Here is a 23,009-nt window from a genome sequence, read left to right as displayed (position 1 = left end):
CTTAGTTCTTCTTATATTTTATACAAATACATTAAAAATGAAATGTCTTTTACATAAATGTAATCTATGTAAAAACTTACAGTGATCTTGTTTCAAAGTGTTTAATAATATACACTAAGTGAAAACACTGCAGGGGCGTGGCCATCATTTCCAAAAATATGGGAAAACAAAGTTCATTAGTTCCTGCACAAACAAACGTTAATAACTGTCCCACAATCTGTTTTTTTAAAAACATTGAAACTATATGGTTAATTTTAGTGTAATGGGAGGAGCTAGAGAGCAGCAGCAACGCAGTTCTGACTGAAGTTCCCTTTTTTTATCCAAGAGAAAAAACAGTCTGTCATCAGCTTCCTCTCCACTGCACACCCTTCTTATTCTTTTCCACTGGTTGAGACATTTTTAAAGGGGTACTGAGGCTTTTTATCTTCTTTATTGGTCACTATTTCCAAAGCTTAGCACTAGCTGCTCTATGCTCTGGTGCTATGAGCTTGACTGTCACACAGACACAAACATAGACACAGTAGCAGCCTGCAAATGGATATACTGACTCCTGACTGCCTTCATCTCTGATGACACATCATGGTCATTTTATGTCTTAAAAGAAGACATTTCTTACATATTAATACACACACACCTATGGGTAGTGTGTACTATTTCTGCAAAAATAAACCTCCTAAATGTTACACACTGACCCTTTCATCTTCTCTGATAAAACGTGACTGTAGGGAAGTCACTGTTATGACCCTGGTCTGTGTGAGTGTGTTGTGGGCGTGTCTCTGTGGTCCCACCTGTCAATCTCTCAGGTGTGATCACACTGTGAGTGGATAAAACCCTCCCTCACCTGCACTCTGGGCTTCAGCTTGTGTGTATGTGGATATGTGTTCATTCTGAAAACTGAGTTAAATAACAATTATAATATTGTTGGTCATCTTTAGCAGTTGTAGAAGAGTGAAGCCATTTTGTGTCCTCTTTCTTTTCTCCTGTTTTGTGTTAGGAGAACTTTTTTATGTCATTTCTTTTCTTTTCTTTGATTGAGTTTGTAAAGAGAAGTTTAGGTTTGTTACTTTTTGGCATAAAACAGACTTTGGATTTATGTTGGAACACACACACACACACACGGTAATTATCAAAACATGGTTAATACAGAAAAATTATATTTTTAATACTAAAATATAGTTATGCGTGTGTGCAATTCAATCAGAAACAATAATAAAGCAGATTATTCATTCTTGATTAATACGTCAAATCATAGTTATTTACTTGTTTTAGTGCTTAAATGTTATGATTGATTCATTTCTGACTTCTCACAGAAACCAGTGAGCAGACTCACTTTATTCTCCAAATAAATAACAATCATATGTTTTAGAGACACTCGGAGAGAGGGAGGGAGCGAGAGAGAGAGAGAGAGAGCGAGACACACACACACACACACACACACACACTCAGAGAGAGGGAGAGGGAGGAGAGAGAGAGAAGTCATTGTCCGGACAGCAGCAGTTTCAGCAGCAGCAGCAGTGACCGGAAGAGCCGTCCGGTACCTAAACCTTCACCTGCTGCTAGAATTCCTCAGAATTCGCGCGACGGAAACATGCGACGTGTGAAAGATTTGCGCGAGCGTCATTCCTCCTCCGCGCCTTTGGCTTCAGGGAGTTTTCGTGTCTGCGCGCGTCGACGAGGAACTCATGAGTAACGAAGCGCACAGTCCCGCGGAGTTGTGAAGTGTGTACCGCGAGCTGTCACATGGAAGAAGAAAACAAAGCATAGAAGCGCAAAAGTTCGCGGGGGTCAGTGAACGCAGCAGCGGTGAGGACGTGTCTCTCTCTCTCTCTCTCTCTCTCTCTGAACCAGGAGCGAGGACGTGTCTCTCTCTCTCTCTCTGAACCAAGAGCGAGGACGTGTCTCTCTGTCTCTCTGAAGCAGCAGCGAGGATGCAGGTGAAGAAGCAGCGGCAGTCTGAGCGCAGCAGCGGGGACACGCCACCGAAAAGCCCCTCATGCTTCTCAAATATCAAGATATTCTTGATATCGGAATGCGCTCTCATGCTGGCTCAGGGCACTGTTGGAGCTTATCTGGTGAGTTCACTACACACACACACACACACACACACACCTCTCTGCTCGTCTCATCCGGGTTTGAGCTCTCTGCAGCTCCCGTGTGCGGAGTTCATGACACGTAGCTCAACTTTGACACAAGTCCAGCTGCTCGTGAGAAAAACCGTCTCTGACACGGATCCACTGACACGGACTGGAACGCATCACAACAAAAACAACACAAGAACTTTGTCAACAGAACACGTTTCTCTGACTCCACAACACTGAGCAATATCTGTGACTTCAACAGGTCCTTAACTTGGACTAAGTGTTAGTGTACATGTCAAGTGTATACAGTGATGTTTCAAAGGAAACAGCTAGGAGTGATCGTAGGAAGCTTCCCAAAGTTCTCTGAAATGTTGCTCAAACAGCCTCAGGCCACTGTGAACTTTCATTTTCAGTAATGACAATGGCTCTTTTCCAAGAATCACTCAGTAACTGCAGCTTATTTGTCATTAATAGACGAAATCCAAAATACCATGGCCATATTTGGAGTGGAACATCTTATCTAGTCTGTTCGTGGACCTGCTGAGCATCAAGCATCCTGTCGAGCGGCAGCAGAACACTGAGCAGGAGCATTTTCTACAGAATATGGCTCTCCTCGTTATGCCTGATAAGCCACACCTCTCACACAGGTGTCACACCTGTTATGGTGCATTTTGCCATAAAAAATGTACCACAAACACCTGTCCTGGCAGCTTGAACGGTAATCCCCGTAGGTTAGTGTGAGGTTTGTAATTATTGACTTGACACAAACACGGGAGGCTGTATGACCTGTTTGTGTGTCAGCCGAGCAGAGCTCATTTACAAGGACAGGACATGAGCTGGAGTCTCTGTGGTGTGTCTGATGGGATGATTGGATTTAAGGCTGTTTGCTGGCAGCGAAGAGTCAAAGCTCCAGCGATCGCTCCCCCCTTTTGTTTTCTGTACGAGACACTGTGCAAGTGGAAGTGTGCCCTGGTTGACCAGCCCGGTACCCTGCACAAGAGTCAACAATCAAACCAATGCCCAACTGTACATCAATTAAAAACCCTTAAAACTCTCATTTAACACTCAAACGTCTAAAATGTCAACATTTAACAGAGGAGTCTGGTGTGTTTATGACAGTTGATCCATTTCTATGCGTGTGGTTGGAATTCTGTTTTGAAGAGTCAATCGCAGATCACACAGGTCATCAGATGGGGTAACAGCAAGTATAGTGTCCTCTGTGTTAGCTGAAAGATGGATGATTCAGATGTGATGAAATGACCACACCCTAGGATCGCGTACTTGCTTCTGGACTCATCATTGTGGTCTGATTTTGTGCCCTTCGATGTTTCAGGTGAGCGTGCTGACCACCTTGGAACGGCGATTCAACCTGCAAAGTGCTGACGTCGGTGTGATTGCCAGCAGCTTTGAGATCGGCAACCTTGCGCTGATCCTGTTTGTCAGCTACTTTGGGGCCAAAGCGCATCGGCCCCGCCTGATAGGCTGTGGCGGCATCGTCATGGCACTTGGCGCTCTCCTCTCAGCGCTCCCGGAATTCCTAACGAATCAGTATGAGATAGGAGAAATGTGGAGGACTGACCTGGGTCGGGATTACTGTGCCAACACCAGCAGCAGTGCTCAGGTTGAGGATGCTGTGTGTGCTAACAGGGCTAACACTAACATGATGTACCTGCTGCTGATCGGAGCGCAGGTCCTGCTGGGGATCGGGGCCACACCGGTACAGCCACTGGGAGTGTCCTATATTGATGATCACGTGAAGAAGAAGGACTCCTCTCTCTATATAGGTGAGCCACACTCTTCACACTCTATGCTATACTGTACAAGCATGAAGAAGACAACCATGGAAGCCATGTAAAGGCTGTGGTGTGGGGAGGTTTGAGTGAAAGGAACTGATAATCATCACAATGGAAAGTAAAACACTATTTGCCGTAACACACTGCTTTCCCAGGGCAGTGGAAACTGGTACAATAGAAAGTCTGCATGAGAGGTTCAATAGCAGGTTTGAGTGAACACATCCGATCATTCAAAGGAGGAAGTGCATTGTGTTTTTGCTCTGACTCAGAAGTTGAAGTGTGATGTGATGTCATCTTACATCACTCATTAATCTTAATCTTAATCTTACAAACACAAACACAGTAAAAGTTAAATAAAATAGCAGTACATTACATTAAGTACATTCATATTTTATTATCATGCTTGAATTTGTAAGTAGTGTTTTGTTCGTGTCACTTTCAGACAGTTTTTTTTGCTAAGCTAACAGAGTTGTCCATAGCTAGTCTGGATCTATCTGTAGAAAACTAGCACAACTCAAAACTTTTTTGTAAAATGGAAAAGCTTAATGGTAGTGGCAGCTTTTATGCTAAGTTAAACTTAGCTAATGGTGTAATGGTGCCTGTGTTTTAGAGATCAGACCATTTGAAAGATTTCCTCTCTGTATTGCTATATGAGTTCATCAGTGGTATTTGATGACCCCCTAAAAACAACATGAGCACCCAACAGGCTTTGGAAACTCTACCACACGTATGTTTCCCTGTTTTCAGTGCATGGGCCGTGCTTGGAATTGATTTTCCAGGTTGCAGCGTCATGCACCAAAGGAGTAGATGAGATGTGTTTGCAGTGTATGTGTCATTTTGTTACCAGTGCAGGGCAGAGACGGTGAATAGAGGATGAGTTTGAGCGCGGCCTTCTTCACACAGCAGCCTTCTGTTGTGCGCTGTGTTATCTCAAGTTCAAGGCGGATTTTTCGAGCTTGTAACAACTAAGCAAAAACCAGGGCCTTGGTTTTTTAACAGCACCACTGTTGGTGTGTGAGCAGTGTTCGTGGACTGTGGACCCGGCATAGAGAGCAGAGGAATTTGGTTCTGTCCTCTGATAAGCTGCGAGGAGGAAAACGCAGGAAAAACAAGCGGTGAGCAGCAAGGAACAATGTGGTATTGAGTCGCACTCAGCTGATCATTCAAATCCTACTATTGCAAGCATGTCATGTGCCTGCAGCTGCATGAATGGTGCAGATTGTCTGCGATTCAGGGAGATTTCCTTATTTTTACTCAGTTAACGTCAACAAATTCATACTCTGTAATAAAGAGGCCATTAGCGGGTATCATCACTCTCAAACATGAGACAGGAGACATAGCATCAAAGATCATCTGCACTCAATGCATCCTCATCTTTCACAGCAAGGTTTAACCCTAACCCCGAGTGAAGGACAGGGTTGAAGCCAATGCTTATTTTGATTTCACATCATCAAAAGCAGTAGTAGAACATTCTTTGTCATTTGAAGTAAGTTAAACCTTGATTATTGTTACATAACAACCATGTGCACCTGAAGCCGCTTCATGTCCGGGTGTAAAGAACGTGGCATCTGTGGTTCATCCCATCAGAGTTCAGTGTTGCAGGAGGAGCAGAGCCTGTAGACCTGGAGCAGAGCCATAATTACACAGTGAGGCAGGAATGCCAGCCAGCTGTGAGGTGGTTCCGAGCGGGCCGGTATGCACATGCATACAACACAGGCCTGTGAGAACTCCACTTACTGTGTATACAACCGCACAAACTGTAACATACGCTCAGACAGTGTCTGCTCTGGCTTTTATACAGAATTCCTCAGTGATGCGTGTTCTTCTCTAAAAGGAAATACCTCCACCACACTGTTGTCAGGTGACAACAGAAACTTAAACATAAACATGCCTTTTATGGATTGTGTTGTTTTGGTGTTTCCCTCGTCTTTGGCCAAAGGAAACAAATAGGATTGGACAGATTGCGTCAACAGGATCTTCGTTCCCACTGCTCTATGACCTTTCACTGGCCACTGCTAATTCGGTCTCGTCCCTCAGGACCCCCGACTGCAGAAATAGACTACACAGAACACACAACTGATTTCAGAGCCTGGGATTTATTTATTTTAAAGTGTAACGGTATAATAATGTAATTAACTGATCAGTGTTGTACCTTTCATACATCACATATCTTGAATTGAACTCATGTAATGCTCAAGCATGTCTTGAATACACCTGGTGTAATCTACCTTTTTCACAGCAGCAGATCAACACAGGTTTTACCGGTAACAGTAATTAGGGTTCCACTCCGGGGTTAAAGGTTAAGTGTTACTTGACACTTAAACCTGAACAGGCTGTTTTTTTTTAAACTGCTTACATGTTTACCACATTCTCTGAAAGTGTTGCACAACTTCTAAAGAAGCTTAGAAGGTTAGCATTTAAAAAAAATCTAAATACCTTTGTATGTATGAATAAATTGGAAGTGTCGGTGAGGATTCCTCCTCACTCATCATCCCACAGCGCTGGATGAAAGAATTGTGAGAGGTTTGGGTCTGAACTTACACGTGCTATGTGTTCACGGGCAGAATATGACAGCAGACCTGAATACGCTCACAGTCAAAATAACATTAAGACACAGACAGTATGCTGAGTGATGTAGATATGTATACATTTGAATAATATCATGCTCTGTAACATGTAAACAAGAGTATGAGTTGAATCAGAAGGAGATCAATAGTCATTATATCAGGTTTGTTTCATTTCTTGCCAAAGAGCAGAACAAACTGTGCTTTCACTTTGACTGTAACAAACTGCTAACCTTATTTTTGGTTTCATTTACGACAAAAAACGACTGACTTCAGATTTCACTGAACCAATGATGGGCCACGCGGTGCGTGTAGTGGTTAGCGCTCTTGCCTTTGCAGTAAGAAGACCTGGGTTTGAGCCGCGGTTGGAACGAGGGTCTTTCTGCATGGCGTCAGCATGTTCTCCCCGTGTGTGCGTGGGTGTTCTCCGAGGTTCTCCGAGGTTCTCCTCCCACAGTATGTGGCATTAGGTACACTGGACACCGTAGGAGTGATGGTTGAATGGAAGGCCCTGTGATGGACTGAACTCCTGTGCCTCTGATAACTGGCTCTACCTGTACAAAAGTACAAAAACACCGAGCTGCCAACGTTTGGAATGGCCGTTATTTGCAGGCTGTATCACCATCTCTCACTAAAGCCATTGTTTATTCATTCACTTAGATATTTTATCATTAGCTTGACTTCTGTTGTGCAGGTTTATTGAGAAAAGAGGAAAAGGTCTGAGAGGGACTTGTCAACATTTCTCTCGCTGCAGTCGGGCGTTTATATAAGCTACTTAAACTCAGTGCATGCTAATGTCATCTTGGAGGATTAGATTCTAAATGGCTTTTTCCGTCCCTACTATAAGCTGCATGCTGACTTTGCCTAGCAACATCAGTTTTTTGGTTGGTTTTTTTATGGCAAGACGATAAATGACATTGCAGTTTAACTTTGATCATCAAGCCGCTGCTGTGTGAGAGGAGGCGCGGTCGTCAGCGGGGATGTGAGCACAATGACCCAGAGGCCACACCCTGTTCCTGTCATTCCACTCCTATATGAGGGGGAACTGAACACGAGCTTATCTTTTAACCAGCTGGTCAACAACGTGCTGCTGTTGTCTCAGAGCTGATCAGTAATTATCTGTGCACAGCTCCTGCCTCCGAGCAAACGTATGTTTGTGATGAGTGATGAGTGACTTTTATCTGCTGCTCTTGCTGTGTTTACATGTTCTGATATGAATCACAACCTCAAATCAGCCTGGATTTTCACAACGTGTCACACTCTGCACTCAGGTCACATGTAAAGCTCCGTTCATATTAATGAAGCAGAGTCACATTGTGCTAAATCATTTTAACTAGTGCTGGGCCATATGGAAAACAATCACACTTTATATATCATTCGATATATATCACCATATAAATCATTGTTCTGTCAAGCTTCCCCTTTTCCCCTCTGAAGTGAAATTTAAAGATATGAAAAGGTTATTTGGGTTATTGTTTATTGTCAAACAGGAACTAAAACCTTACAGGTTCAACTTTTACAGAACAACATCAATGATTTGATCAGTTCAACAGTAAAGTTAAATATCAGGAACTATGAAAAACATTTTTTAATCCCTGTATGTGACTTGAACGAACACTAACGTAACGTAGATTAACAAATCCCATGAGAAAAAAAAGGAGGTTAATAAGAGGTTCCGGGTGCTTTTGTTTCATCGCAGCGTCGTGTCGTCATCTCAAAAGTAACTACTGTACGTCTGTTCACCTCAAGGTGTCCAATCATTCTCATGTCTCTGTCTCACTCTCTCTCAGCCGCTAAATAATCCAGCCGTTTGTTGTTCATAATCCCTGGAGAGCGTTTGCAGCTTCATGACGGAGAATTCTCCTCTCCTGCTTCTTCTATAGCAGCAGAAGTGAGACCCGAAGCATCCGTCTTCATTAACATTTGTGTTTTTCCGTGTCCGTCTTCAGTCAACAATGAAAAGTCACGCAGCTCCTCCGAGCAGCAGGCACAGGAACTCGTTTACGCAGCGGCGGCGGCTGCATATAAAGTAACCAGCAGCTGATATCACCACACACACTAACTAGGAATTGATTCACAGCGATCAAACAACCCAAATTCAAATACAAGGTTTGTAGTTTTAAGACCCACGATACTGTGATTTGAAGCATGCAGTCGACTTGTTGCTGGTTTTCTCGTGGTCACATTTGGTTTAGTGGAGTTTGTCGTTTATTAGATAAACATATTATCTTCAAACGCTAAAATCCATTATGGGTTAGGGCAGCGGTCACCAACATGGAGCACCGTGGGCTAGGGTAACATCCATGATCACTCAGTAAAATATCATTGATATCGTTTATAAAAACTGGAATTAATGTGTCTGCAATTTAATGCATAATATTCAACATTTAAATGGTAAATTGCATAAAATGTTAATATGGTAGCCCTCCATGTTATACCTTTACTATACTACCCTTCAGTTAGCTCTCGGTCTCTGAAAGGTGCTGATCCGTGGCTTAGGGTTAATGAATCAAGCTGAAAGTGATGAAACTAGAACTTGTTCTCACAGATCTGTACAGAAACAACCCGGTAGTAATAACCCTGTCACAAAACAGGAACTCAACATGTCATCACACAGGACATCTGTGGCTGAGGGTATCAGGTTTTGTTGCACCTCCCTCTGAACGGTGGGCAGTTGAGTGCATGTGTGCAGTCGTGTGTCTGTGAGGCGTGTGATGACCTCACACAGGAAGCATGTGGAATAGTGGAGTGAAATCATATTTTGTATTGCAAAAGCCGGAGAATAGGAGCTGTACATGCACGAGTCCTTGTAATGTGCAGTCTGTATGGAGTTTGCATGTTCTCCCTGTTTGTGCATGGGTTTCCTGCCACACTCCAAAAACATGCTGATTTGGGGATTATGCAAATACAAACTGGGATTGGCTCTAGCGCCTCCCGCAGTGGCAGAAGATGAGTGAGTGAGTGTTTTTATACATACAGACCAGGGTGAAATATGTTAGTGGTTCCACTGGATTGGTCTGAAGACAAGATCATCATTAGCACATGTGCTGGAGACTTTCTTGGCCATCAGGGACCAGAACGAAGTGTAAGTTTGGAGGCCATCCTGAGGCTGTTGTGTGTTACACGCCATGTTATTTTTGAGACATTTTCCTGTCATCATGAACCCCTGTGGCCTCAGTAAACCTCACCACACACCATGCAACCTTCTTGAGGCAATCTGGGTCAGGCTCTCTGGCTGCTGATTAAAAAGGGGATTTTTCTGTCATGTATTGGCGCCTCCCCCAGTGGATGGAGATAAGAAGTGGGAGGAGACGGATCATAAACACAGCAGCATCAGCAGGCCCTCGGCACAGAAACGGCCTCTATTTGAAGTGCTGAGCCTTGTGGAGGGTGCAGCTCTCCCTCTGTTTGGCTTAAATGTGACATGGATGTTGCTGGTCAACAAAAATGAGCAATCCTGACCTCGAACGAGGACTTCCTTTGCAAAATACAGTCACTCTGCTAATGTAGCTACAAATCCGTAGCCTCATAGATTGAGTGGTGCGTAAGTGGTTGGTGCATGGGCTCTTAGGATTACTCAGTGAACTCATGTTCAGCAGTTAATTCCCATATCACAGATAGTGGAAAGTGAGGGACAACAGTGCCTAATTAAATGGACTCCAATCGATAGCTGGGCGATAAAAATTGATTATTTGATTCAGTCAATGTAAACTTTACTCAGTGTAGAGTCCTAATTCATCCATGTCATGCTCCATTTGATTAGAGGTTTTTATTATAATACTCTAACTCAATGTCAACAGCAATATCTGAACACTATTTCTAATGACTTTCAGGATTCATTACAAATCTAGCCTGCCTCGTCGAGTGTCCTCTTCCTCAGGATGCAGTTAGTGCTCCACTATAATCAGTGGCATACATGGCGTTGTACACTTGGCTGTATATTGTGCAGCTGCTTTTCATTTGTTCTTGAAGATGGTGGATAAATGGGCTGTTGGCATTTCTAACTTGGAGTCTGTGACCACCTGCTGTCCGGCAGTCACAAACCGCTCGTCTTCAATGGAGCAGCTGCAGCTCTTCAGTGGAGAGACATGTTCATTCTGTGTCTTCTCCCTTTTCCCCCCACAATGCCCTCATGCTATCACCACACCGTCATCACCACACCGTCATGTTATCTCATGCTATCACCACACCGCCTCATGCGGCCATCGCATATCACCGCCTCACACACCGCCTTATCACCACACCGCCATCGTATCACCACAATGCCCTCATGCTATCACCACACCGCCCCTCATGCTATCACCACATCATGTTATCACCACTACCCTCATGCTATTAATGCTAATGCCCTCATGCTACCACCACACATCTCATGCTATCACCAAACTGCCCTCATGCTATCACCACAATGCCCTCACGCTATGACCACCCTCATGCTATCACTACACTGCCCTCATGCTATCACCACAATGCCCTCATGCTATCACCACACCGCCTCATGCCATCACCACACCGCCCTAATGCTAACACCACACTGCCCCTCATGCTACCACCACACCGCCTTCATGCTAACACCACACCCCTCATGCTATCACCACACCCTCATGCTATCACCACACTCCCCTCATGTTATCACCGCACCTCATGCTATCACCACAGTACACTCATGCTGTCACCACACTGCCCTCATGCTAACACCGCAAGCCTCATACTATCACCACACTGCCCCTCATGCTATCACCACACTCCTCATGTTATCACCAAGACCGCCCTCATGCTATCACCTCACCGCCCTCATGCTATCACATATATAAACATTATACATTACATAGAATACAATGTACCCAGGCTGATATTAAAAAGACAAATGCACTGTTTGAATGTGTTTGACATAAAACATGATGCTAATGACGCTAATACTGAACTTATTCAGGTCAATGATGGCTTTTACTGCTTCCTGGAACAGTTGGACTGAACGACACAAGGTTAATTGGACTCAAAGACTAAGTCACTGTATATCAGGTTAAAGGAGCCTAATGCTGTTGGCCTAGAAGGTAGAGGATTACAGGCACACACACACACACACACACACACACAAAATGTGTTTAAGCTACTATAACGTCAAGGTTTTTACACAGCTAATATTAGTGCAGATGTCCAGGTGCTTCGTTTATTTACATGTTGTCCATGGAATAAAAATGAAAAATACCCCAAAATATCCCACAAAATAAAAGTAATTACGACGAGCTTGATCAACATCCCAGAATCATAGACAGATGATCCACATACCCATTAGAATGTTATGATAGAATATTCATAATTCATAAAATGGGAAAGGCTTTTCTCAAGAATTTTCTGGCAAGGCAAAAAAACAAGAATACACTGTTCCACCCTTCAGTTACCTCAAGAAGAAGCAGGATGGAATCTTCCGAACTTGAAGGAATATTACAATGCAGTACAGATGCGTCCACTTGCTTACTGGTGCGGTCTTAAAAAGTCTTTATTATGTATGTGCGTCATGTTGTTCCATTGAACTGTTTTTGTCCCTGCTCGCTGTCAATCAGCTGACGTTCATTCATATGAAGACCTGCAGGTGTGTTAGTCTGGCCTCCCACATCACTGTGTCCCTCTGCTCTGACTTAAGGGATTAGTGAGGCAACTTGAGCAGGATTAACAGAGGAGGAGGAGGAGGAGGACGAAGACCTCCTACCTGTGTTGGCTGGTATTAAAGTTGTCCGTCCACATGGTTTAACCTGGCTCCACATTAATTTCAGAAGTGGTTTTATGAAGAGTGTAGTGAAGCCTTTCACTCTTATCTCCTCTTCTATGGTCTAATCCTTTCAATTCAATTTTATTTGTATAGTGCTGAATCACAACACACAACAATTCACACAGTGAACAAACACGAGGCGTCAGTGGAGAGAACCGCACTCACAGATGTTCAGCACCTGCCTCGACCGGTCGGGGTGAAAGGACAAGAGGGAGGTGTGGCATTGTGAGACGCACACATTTCAATAAGTTCACACACTCACACGTGCACATGAATTAGTAATCTACTGTGTGAGTCGATGATGCAAAGGCAGATTGCTCTGCGTAGTTCATCCATACAGCTGTCTTGAATGGCCAATCAGAAAATAGTATTCACTGTCGCTGGGTAGAATGGACGCTCCGCAGCTGGAGTCACGAGACGAGGATTGTAAATGTTGTAAGTGTTTGCTTCCTTTATGCGACATTATTAGAAACATACACTTTCACTGCCTATACTGTTGTAAAGGTTTCTGCTGTACTACATGCAGAATAATGTTTTTTGTCATTTGGCACTATACAAATAAAACTGAATTGAATTATGAGACGCAGGTTGTTTTGTATGATCATTGTTGTGCCTTCTTAGTTCTGAACAGTCAGACTGGTTTGGAGACGTTTGTGCTGTGACACTGTGTGACAGTGTGTGTACGGAGAATGTTCCGTGGCAGCTGCTGCTCTCTGTCTGTTTGCACTTACCACTTACACCACAGTGTACACACACAGTACATCCTCATCATGTGTATTTACATTTCTGGGATGTTTCATCTTAATGTTGACAACGTTGCATTTAAAGCGCCTGCAGAGCATAAAACCTGCCTGCTTTCACGTTATTAAACCTGAGTGACGTTAGCAGACAGAAGCATGTCATGCTCTGGCGCCTTATGTTCATTTCCGTCTGAGCAGATGTGATTGTGGTTTTATTTTGTTTTTTCAGTCAAAGCCACAAATCTGCCATTTCCTTTATGTGAAGAATAAACTATGACATGAATAAAGCTAGAATGATGTGGATGTGTTGACTCTCTTCCTATGTTGTGGCAGGATGCAGAACAGAACACACCCTAGAGCTGCAACCAAGCATTATTTTCATCTTCCATTCATTGTTTTCATGATTAATCGAGTCCATAAATGTCTTGTTTTTGTCCACAAACCAAAATGTTTGAGTTTTTAATGATTTAATGTTTTATGGAGCAAAAAAAGCAGAAAATATTCACATTGAAGAAGCTGAAACAATCTGAAACCTTGTTTTAATCATGAAAAACCGATCAATTGATTATCAAAATAGTTGTAATTGATTAATAATCGAATCATGGAGTATTTGTTTCAGCTCTAGCACACACCATGCTTAGTCACAGTAATTGAGTTCATTTGATTTGTGACGTTAGAAACCAACTCAGAATAAGATGATGTGGTTCATGTCAAAGATCCATGTTCAGACCATAAAATAACACAGTTCACTGGGAGGAGCTTCTGAATGTGTGTGTGTGTGTGTGTGTGTGTGCGTGTGTGTGTGGGCGTGTGTGGTGTGCGTGTGTAGGTGTGTGGCGTGCATGCATGCGTGTGTGTGTGTGTAGATGTGTGTGTCATATTGAGCACACATTGTCTGCTGTTGCGTGTGTGCATGCGTGTGTGTGCATAGGTGTGTGTGTTCATACTGAGCACACATTGTCTGCTGGTTTCGTGTGTGGTGTGTGTGTGTGTGTGTGTGTTGCCGCTGGCTGATTTGCTCTTCCATGACAGTTTCCCTGCTGTCATGCTTCACCCTTTTCCTGCTGAAACGTAAAAGTAATGTTGGACGTGTGTGTGTTCAGAGATGCTTCTCTTCATACCTCGGTTGTAATGAGTGGTTATTTGAGTCCCTCTTGTCTTTCTATCATCTCAAACCAGTTTGATCTCCGTCATCTGAAATGGAGACAAAGACATCGTCTACACGTCTGTGCAAAGATGAACTTATCAGTACAATATTCTCCCATAATCACTTCAATAATCTCTGCTGCCATGGCCATAACATTAATGAGCAGTTGAACAGGCGTACCTAATAAAGTGGCTGTATGTGTTGGATCACATTCACTGTTGTAACTCTGTGAATACATTGAACTTGGTATTTTTGCCATGTGTGTGTGTGCAGGAATCCTCTTCTCCACGCTGGTGTTTGGCCCCGCCTGTGGCTTCATCCTCGGCTCCGTCTGCACTAAGTTCTACGTGGACGCGATCTTCATTGACACGAGTGAGTTTAATTTTCCCTCAGTGCTGCGTTATTTCTTGGCTTTACTGACACGAGCTGCGCCTCCACAGGTGATCTGAGCATCACTCCAGACGACCCGCGCTGGATCGGGGCCTGGTGGGCCGGCTTCCTCCTGTGTGGTGCCTTACTCTTCTGCTCCGCTGTCTTCATGTTCGGTTTCCCTCAGTCGCTGCCGACCGCGGAGAGAGAGGAGGGAGTGGACAGCGAGCAGGCGATGCTTCCGCCCTCTCTCAGTTCAGAGTATGAAACTCCAAAAAACAGCAATGGAGTTGTACACTGCCACGAGCTCGCCAACAGCGCCACCTGCTGTCAGCAACTCAAAGGTGAGAATGAGCTGTTAATATTGTACAGTATTTTAAACAACATTAGTTGGTGATTAGAACGAACATCTAGTTTGTTGCTGAATGTTTGTATTAAACATTTACTTGAACATGCAGCTCCCATGTGATGTTTTAAACATCTGCATTTTATCCGTAGAGATTTCTTATTGTACATCTTCCGTCTCCTCAGTGATTCCAAAGGTGACCAAGCACCTGCTGTCAAACCCAGTGTTCACCTGCATCATCCTGGCCGCCTGCATGGAGATCGCCGTCGTGGCCGGCTTTGCAGCCTTTCTGGGGAAATACCTGGAGCAGCAGTTCAACCTCACCACCAGCTCAGCCAACCAGCTGTTAGGTCTGCATTCACAGAGCAGTCACACCTGCTGTGTCTCACTCTGCTGTGTCTCACTCTGCAGCGTCTCACTCTGCTGTGTCTCACTCTGCAGCGTCTCACTATGCTGTGTCTCACTCTGCAGCGTCTCACTCTGCAGCGTCTCACTCTGCTGTGTCTCACTCTGCAGCCGCCTCACTCTGCTGTGTCTCACCTCTGCAGTGTCTCACTCTGCTGTGTCTCACTCTGCAGCTGCCTCACTATGCTGTGTCTCACTCTGCAACTCACTCTGCAGCTGCCTCACTCTGCAGCCTCACTCTGCTTGTCTCACTCTGCAGCGCCTCACTCTGCTGTGTCTCACTCTGCAGCGCCTCACCTCTGCCTCACACTCTGCTGTGTCTCAGCAGCCTCACTCTGCAGCCCTCACTTGCAATGTCTCACTTGCAGCATCTCACTCTGCAATGCTCACTCTTCTGTGTCTCACTCTGCTACGTCTCACTCTTCTGTGTCTCACTCTGCTGCGTCTCACTCTGCTGCGTCTCACTCTGCAGCGTCTCACTCTGCAGTGTAGTATAACACCTGCCGTGTGCACCTGTCATCGTTCAGGCATGACGGCGATCCCCTGTGCCTGTTTGGGGATCTTCATGGGCGGTCTGCTGGTGAAGAAGCTGAACCTGTCGGCGCTGGGAGCGATTCGCATGGCCATGTTAGTCAACCTCATATCCACCGCCTGCTACGTCTCCTTCCTCTTCCTGGGCTGTGACACGGGTCCCGTCGCAGGAGTGACGGTTACGTATGAAAACCAGTAAGAAAAGAGTCTTCATTGATGGCAGCCATGTGCATGAATAGAACGTTGTTAGATATATTTAAGGCGGTCTCTTTTTTGTAATTATTAGCAGTATCTATTGTTTATTTATTCATAGCACTTCTTGTTTCTACTGTTTTTTTTATTCCACACAAATTCAATAATGAGACCCTGACATAAAAAACCATTACAATAAGAACAGTACACAGTAATGTGCCTACAATATAAAACTATATATACTATAACTAAGCAGCATTAGTAATCATAGTCTCGTTAATAATAAGAATAATAAACAAACTCACAATAGAAACGTTTACTGAATTATCTCACTGATGCATAATTATTCATTTTAGAGTTAAACCACTGTAAATAACACACCAATCACAAGTCAATTATTAACAAGAATGAGCACGGAGGCAACAGCTCATTCATTCATTCAGTCATTCATTCATTCGTTCAAAATATAACAGAAGCAATAACAGAAACATCTTTACATCAATATAAATACAATGTCCACATCTAAGTTGTATAAACATGAAGTTTTTCTGTTTCTATTGAAATCAGTGCATTTCTGCTCAACTGTACATCTGTCACTGAGGCCTGAGAATCGTTCATGTCACAGACACACGAAAAGATGAAGCCCTGGTTATAATGAACGTACTGGGATTGTTTGTATTTATGTGTGAAGGAAAGCAGAGATCCAACACTGATGAATGATCCATGTTTGTTTGTGCCTTGTAGCGGCAGATGTGATTGTTTCTGAAACTCAGTGTTTCCTGTGGTGTTTCCTGTGGTGTTTCAGCACGCTGCAGGTGGGACACAAACCAGACGCTCAGTGCATCAGTCACTGCAACTGCTTCACCTCGTCCATCAGCCCCGTGTGTGGCTACAATGGCGTCACCTACCTGTCTGCCTGTTTCGCCGGCTGCACCCGAGCAGGAGGCGCTCGAACCACTCCCAACATCGCCCAGGTCTGGAGCCACGTTATGTGTGTGTGTGTGTGTGTGTGTGTGAGAAAATGTCAATCAGACTGACTGTTTACATGTAAGTCATGTTTAATCTCCTCTCCATTCAAATCTCGCATGCTTTGACTGAGGTGTGAGAAAATACTGTTGCTCACACCGCAGACAAATAACAATGTCGACACCAGGCTTTCTCTGAAATGTTAACACAGTGTGCTTCAGACATAATGTGATTTTTTTTCCCCCTGTAACTTCATTTCCAGAACCTGACAGGATGTGGTTGTATATCAGCTGAATTTGCCACAGCCGTTCCGGGAAAATGTCCAACTCCGGGCTGCCAGGAGGCCTTCCTCATCTTCCTGTGTGTGATCTGTGCCTGCAGCCTGGTGGGAGCCATGGCCCAGACTCCGTCTGTCATCATCCTCATCAGGTGGGTCTGCTGGATATTCTGCTTAAACTCGTGTTTGTCGCTGTCATCGTTCACCAAACGCCGTGTGTTTGATTGTCATGAAGGACTGTGAGCCCGGAGCTGAAATCCTACGCACTCGGACTGTTGTTTCTGCTGCTGCGACTCCTCGGTAAGACACACACACACACACACACACAGACTATAATGGAAGCATGTGATGCACAGAAGAGGCCGGCTGTGATTTAATATATTGATATTGATATGAAGCATTAGTCACCGCCTGTAGCAGCTAAACATCATATGTTGTTATGGAACAGCAGCTGTCCAGATCCTCTAGGTCAACTGCTGATCTGTTAATCTACGTATTATTTATCTATCTATTTATTTATTTATCTATCTATTTATTTATTTATTTATCTATTTATTTATTTATTTATTTATTTATCTATCTATCTATCTATCTATTTATGTATGTATTTATTTATTTATTTATTTATCTATTTATTTATCCATTTATTTATTTATTTATCTATTTATTTATTTATCTATTTATTTATTTATCTATTTATCTATCTATTTATCTGTTTATTTATTTCAAACGCGACACGCCCACACGCCATCCACCCGCTCCGCAGATTATTGATGTCCGCGGGTGAAACCGCGGGTGAAACCGCGGGTGTAACACAGGTGAACTTCTCTCACCACTTCAGCCGAGTTTTTGTTCAAGAACACAAACACGTCCAGGTGTTTGTGAAGAAGGCGAGGGCGGAGCCTATTCTCTCCGCTGGCGCGGGCGTGGCGGGGACGCAGGGTTTTGAACCTTTGCTCGTGAAGTGTCCACTTCATTTGTTTTGATGTCGATATTTATTTGAAATAGACAATATAATCACAAATACACATGAAAATCCCACAAGCCCCGCCCCTGACATTTCGAGCCTCTATTTCTTTGCTGAGGTGAGCATGTGACGATTGTCCCGTCCTCAGTGTGTGTGTGAATTGTAGTTTTATAATATAATGTTTCCTAACATTCCTAAATGTCCCCAGAATGTTCCTTTCACGATGATTTCATCATTTTCATTGACTGCAGATTTTTAGTTTTGTGGACCAAACACTGTCATTCTGAGGTTTGATCAGAACATTGATTATTCCTGGTTTTCAATAATCCAGCATAACAGTCTGTAGTCAGCTGTGAGCTGAACACGCAGCTGAAGTTACTCAGTGATGAAGTGTTATTTGTTATTTGGCCGAGGCTGTGCACAGAGGGATCCTCACAACACTGACAACACTGACAACACTCACAACACTGACAACACTGACAACACTGACAACACTCACAACACACACACTCACAGCACTGACCAACAACACACAACACTGACAACACAACACTCACAACACTCACAACACTGACACAACACTGACAACACTCACAACACTGACAACACTCACAACACTGACAACACACTCACAACACTGACAACACTCACAACACTGACAACACTCCACAACACTGACAACACTCACAACACTCACAACACTGACACAGCACTGACAACAACACAACACTGACAACACTGACAACACTCACAACACTCACAACACTGACAACACTCACAACACTGACATGACAACACTGACAACACTCACAACTCACAACACTGACAACAACACAACACTGACAACACTCCACAACTGACAACACTCACAAACACTGACAACAACACTCACAACACTACAACACTGCACTGACAACACCACACTCACAACACTCACAACACTCACAACACTCACAACACTGACAACACTCACAACACTCACAACACTGACAACACTCACAACGGTGACAACAGTGACAACACTCACAACAGTGACAACACTCACAACACTCACAACACTGACAACAGTGACAACACTCACAACACTGACAACACTGACAACACTACAACACTGACAACACTCACAACACTGACAACACTCACACACTGACAACACTGACAACACTCACAACACTGACAACACTCACAACACTGACAACACTCACAACACTCACAACACTGAACACTGACAACACTACAACACTCACAACACTGACAACACACTGACAACACTCACACACAACACTGACACACAACACTGACAGTGACAACACAACACAACAACACTCACAACACTGGACAACACTTCACAACACTGACAACACTCACAACACTGACAACACTGACACACTCACAACACTCACAACACTGACAACACTGACAACAGTGACAACACTGACAGTTATAGTCGGTTAACGTTACATTACTAGGTCCAACTTTCCCCAGAGGTTGTGAAGCTCCATGTAAATAGTCCATGAATCACTTGATCAAGAAATTAATAGTTTTCAGCCAAGATGAGGAAAGAGAGAGGAGCTGAAGATTAACCAGGTTTGTCTGTTTGACCAGGATTCATCCCTCCTCCTCTCATCTTTGGTGCTGCCATCGACTCCACGTGTCTTTTCTGGAGTTCGGATTGTGGCGATAAAGGGGCGTGTCTGCTCTATGACAACGTGACATACAGGCATCTCTACGTGAGCCTCGCCATCATCCTGAAAGGCGTGGCCTTCCTCCTCTACGCCACCACGTGGTACTGCCTGCGCAGGAACTACAAGAAGTATATCAAAGGTCACGAGGGTCACCTGACTCCCACAGAGTTCTACCCCTCGCTCACAGACGGCCCCAAATCTGTGGACCGGACAAAGTTCATATATAACCTGGAGGACCACGAGGTTTGTGAAAACATGGAGTCTGTTTTATAGTTCATCAAAGCCCGGAGTGAGGACGCTCGTGTTCTCTCGGAGGAATATTCGATGCTTTCTTGAAATGATGAGACTTTGTTGTTGTTGTTGTTGTTGTTTGTTGTCTGACTAAAGCACCGCGTGTCACCGCGCGCCACCGCGTGTCACCGTGCTGTCCGTCATACGAGACGTTTACGCTCCACTTCACTCCATGCGAAACACTGGAATGGGTCCATTTTAGCTGCTGATCAGCGAGCTGTTGTCCTGTGTTTGCTGGTGAACTGGTGTGTGCGTGCGTGTGTGTGTGTGCGCGTGTGTGTGTGTGTGTGTGTGTGTGCGGTAAAGGCTCATTCCTGGTTCATCAGTGAGTGGATGAGATGCTTTGACAACAATAGCTGCTGCCATGTTGTTGTCGGTCTGTCATGACGTCCGTCTGTGTCTAAACGGCACATTCATATGTTTTTGGTGTTTCTGCAGTTCTTCATATTTAAACGTTGCCAAGTGTTTACAGATGAATAGTCAGCACTGTGACGATGGAGCTTCTCACGTGTTCATGGTTCTTGTTCTCTTGCTGGATCACATAAGCACCGTGTCCATGACGCACATGTGCACTTCCTGTCCGTCATGTCCATATTTATTACGACTGCAGGTTTGTTTCCATCCTAGTCTGCTTGTTTGTTTGTTTTTTACGTTTGCAGAGTTTATTTAGTGTCATACGTCTTAATAAGGGATTGTTCAATTAAGAATGTTTACTATGTTGTTTTCTTTTGAATTCTGCACCTTGTGGTGAAGGAAAGACAAAAGAAAACCAGGAGAAACATGTTTTGATTGAACCTCGAACCTTGATATTTAAAGATTAGGAGTCACATGTTTCTTTCTGAGGAGAACGGTCAGAGGTGTGTGTGTGTGTGTGTGTGTGTGTGTGTGTGTGATTTGCATGTACAAAGTCAAATGACATGTAAATGGTCTCTGTCCTGGACACCTGGACACCTGGACTCGGCACAGACTGTACCACCTGCCGCTCTGCTCATCTTTCTGCACTTACTGTTTTCACATAGTTTTCTTACACTTCTATTTCTAAGGCAACATATTGTTTATTTTAATCTGGAAATAAATCATTTTTCAGAAAATGAATTTAGTCGTGACCTTTTTTCCTCCGGCGGTGTCGAGTGTTCTTACATTAGATTTGCTTTGATGCTGTCGAACAAGCTTCAGAAACAACAACCTTTATTATTATTTATTTATTCATACAGCTCAAACATGTCCTCTCTAGTGACTCTAACAGAGTTTTAAAATCTGCTAAGGAAATCAAGCTCTGTGTGGACAGTAACAGTGACAAAGTCCTGGGAACGTAAGCTATGACTGACCTGAGTAAAAGAACATAAAGCAGCACTGATTTAAAGGTAAAAAATCACCATCTACATCAAACTCAAATGACCTGGGGGCCAATGAGCATCTAGTCTGTTCAAGCGGGGGCCAACATAGAGGTAAAAAAGTGGCAAAAACAACTATTTAGTAGCCGGTGGGCAATAGGAGATATTCATTATCATATTAGACAGAAGTGCAAAGTAAAAGTGCTTGTTTTGATATAAAATGATTCACAATAAAAACATTTTTATGATGCACAAAAACGAAGAATTACATAGGAAATTTAGCAAATAATGACGAGGATGATTGTGATTAAAACAGTTTAAATATAAGTCATTTCATGCTGAGTGTAATTTAATAAAGCAATGATTACAACCGAATGTCTCATTACTATTGTAAAAATATTAGGTTCTATGGTGAACTGGCTCAGGTCTCAGCTGTGTGAGGTTCTCAGTGGAGAGAGAAAGGCAACGTGGTTCATAAAAGGGGGAGGAGTCTCCCACGGATTACTCTCAAAATCCTCTATTGTAGTGAAAACTTCAGACTTCGAGCTCAGGGAATAGTTGCCAGCGCCGGCAAAAGTCCTCAACCCAGTTGCAATGACATCATGCCATGGATGTATTATAAGAACTGGATGTAGCTCCGCCCCCTCTGCCTTGAAGACAATGTTGTCATGGTGGCCACTCGTGGTACTGCAACAAAAAATACTCATGCGGCCCAAAAAGCAATTTTCCCATTGAGCACAATAGTAAAATAGACGCGTGTAAAAGTGTCCACAGGACACCTGGAGACATGGACACAGGACACCTGGAGACATGGACACAGGACACCTGGAGACATGGACACAAGCGTGTATAAATGTTTATATTCTATATTTTTAATTCATGTGTAAAACCTTCCTAAAGGCCATAAAAAGCCCAGAGAAATCTTATTTCCCAGAGTGATGTCACAGGTGTGTACGCGCACAGCAAAGCGCGGTCATGTGATGTCTCGTTAACGGCTGCTGTCAGGGAACCGCACGAAAACTTTATGACAAAATGTGAATAAATGAAAGCCATGAGCGGTTTTCTTCTATATTTTTAAAAATATTATGACAAAGCTGGTTTGAGTTATTCGATGTATTAACGATGGATTGATGGGAGGAGACTTTGTTCACTGTGACACTGATGACGGTGTGATGACCTGACACCGCTTCATAAAGTTACTGTTACTGATGAACACATGAATTAGAGTTGAAGATGAACGTGTTATACATGTTATAAAACTACTTTTAACACGTCAGTATTGTTCTTAATAATATGATCCTGACTTTATTTGAATATTTTATGATTGTTTATAAATCCGTGGTTCAAAGAAGCTAACGTGACATCGGTATTCATGAAATCCGCTTGCGCGCGTCAGTAGCGTACTCCCATCATGCCTTTCACTGTTCACGGACGCGCCGAGCAAGTCGAGAACGCGGACCGCTCCTTCACAGAGCCCAGAGGCATTATGGGAGTAACACAACTACTTAACTCGTCACTGGTGTGTGTGTGTGTGTGTGTAAAAGGGAATTCACA

General features: G+C 43.7%; 1 protein-coding gene across 1 annotated transcript; it reads left to right on the top strand.

Annotated features, from left to right (window-relative positions):
- Window positions 1–1,467: 1,467 nt before the first annotated feature.
- slco3a1a (solute carrier organic anion transporter family member 3A1a) lies at window positions 1,468–21,216 on the top strand. The gene is made up of 10 exons (XM_044036479.1): window positions 1,468–2,072; window positions 3,412–3,862; window positions 14,366–14,464; window positions 14,533–14,805; window positions 14,993–15,157; window positions 15,740–15,938; window positions 16,741–16,909; window positions 17,164–17,330; window positions 17,414–17,478; window positions 19,751–21,216. Exons 1-10 carry the CDS (start codon window positions 1,929–1,931, stop codon window positions 20,101–20,103), a joined length of 2,085 nt encoding a protein of 694 aa, XP_043892414.1. The 5' UTR covers window positions 1,468–1,928; the 3' UTR covers window positions 20,104–21,216.
- The last annotated feature ends 1,793 nt before the right edge of the window (window positions 21,217–23,009 follow it).

Source organism: Solea senegalensis, linkage group LG10, assembly GCF_019176455.1.
Source record: "Solea senegalensis isolate Sse05_10M linkage group LG10, IFAPA_SoseM_1, whole genome shotgun sequence".
NCBI lineage: Eukaryota > Metazoa > Chordata > Actinopteri > Pleuronectiformes > Soleidae > Solea > Solea senegalensis.
Note: the sequence above shows the minus strand (reverse complement) of the source record. Positions and strands in the feature narration are given on the sequence as shown.

What these genes read in the sequence shown, in the direction of transcription:
- slco3a1a (XM_044036479.1), top strand. Translation starts at nt 1,929, where the DNA reads ATGCAGGTGAAGAAGCAGCGGCAGTCTGAGCGCAGCAGCGGGGACACG. An exon ending in CTCAGCCAACCAGCTGTTAG is followed by an intron (nt 15,158 to 15,739) that starts GTCTGCATTCAC and finishes GTCATCGTTCAG; the next exon opens with GCATGACGGCGATCCCCTGT. An exon ending in ACGGTTACGTATGAAAACCA is followed by an intron (nt 15,939 to 16,740) that starts GTAAGAAAAGAG and finishes GTGGTGTTTCAG; the next exon opens with CACGCTGCAGGTGGGACACA.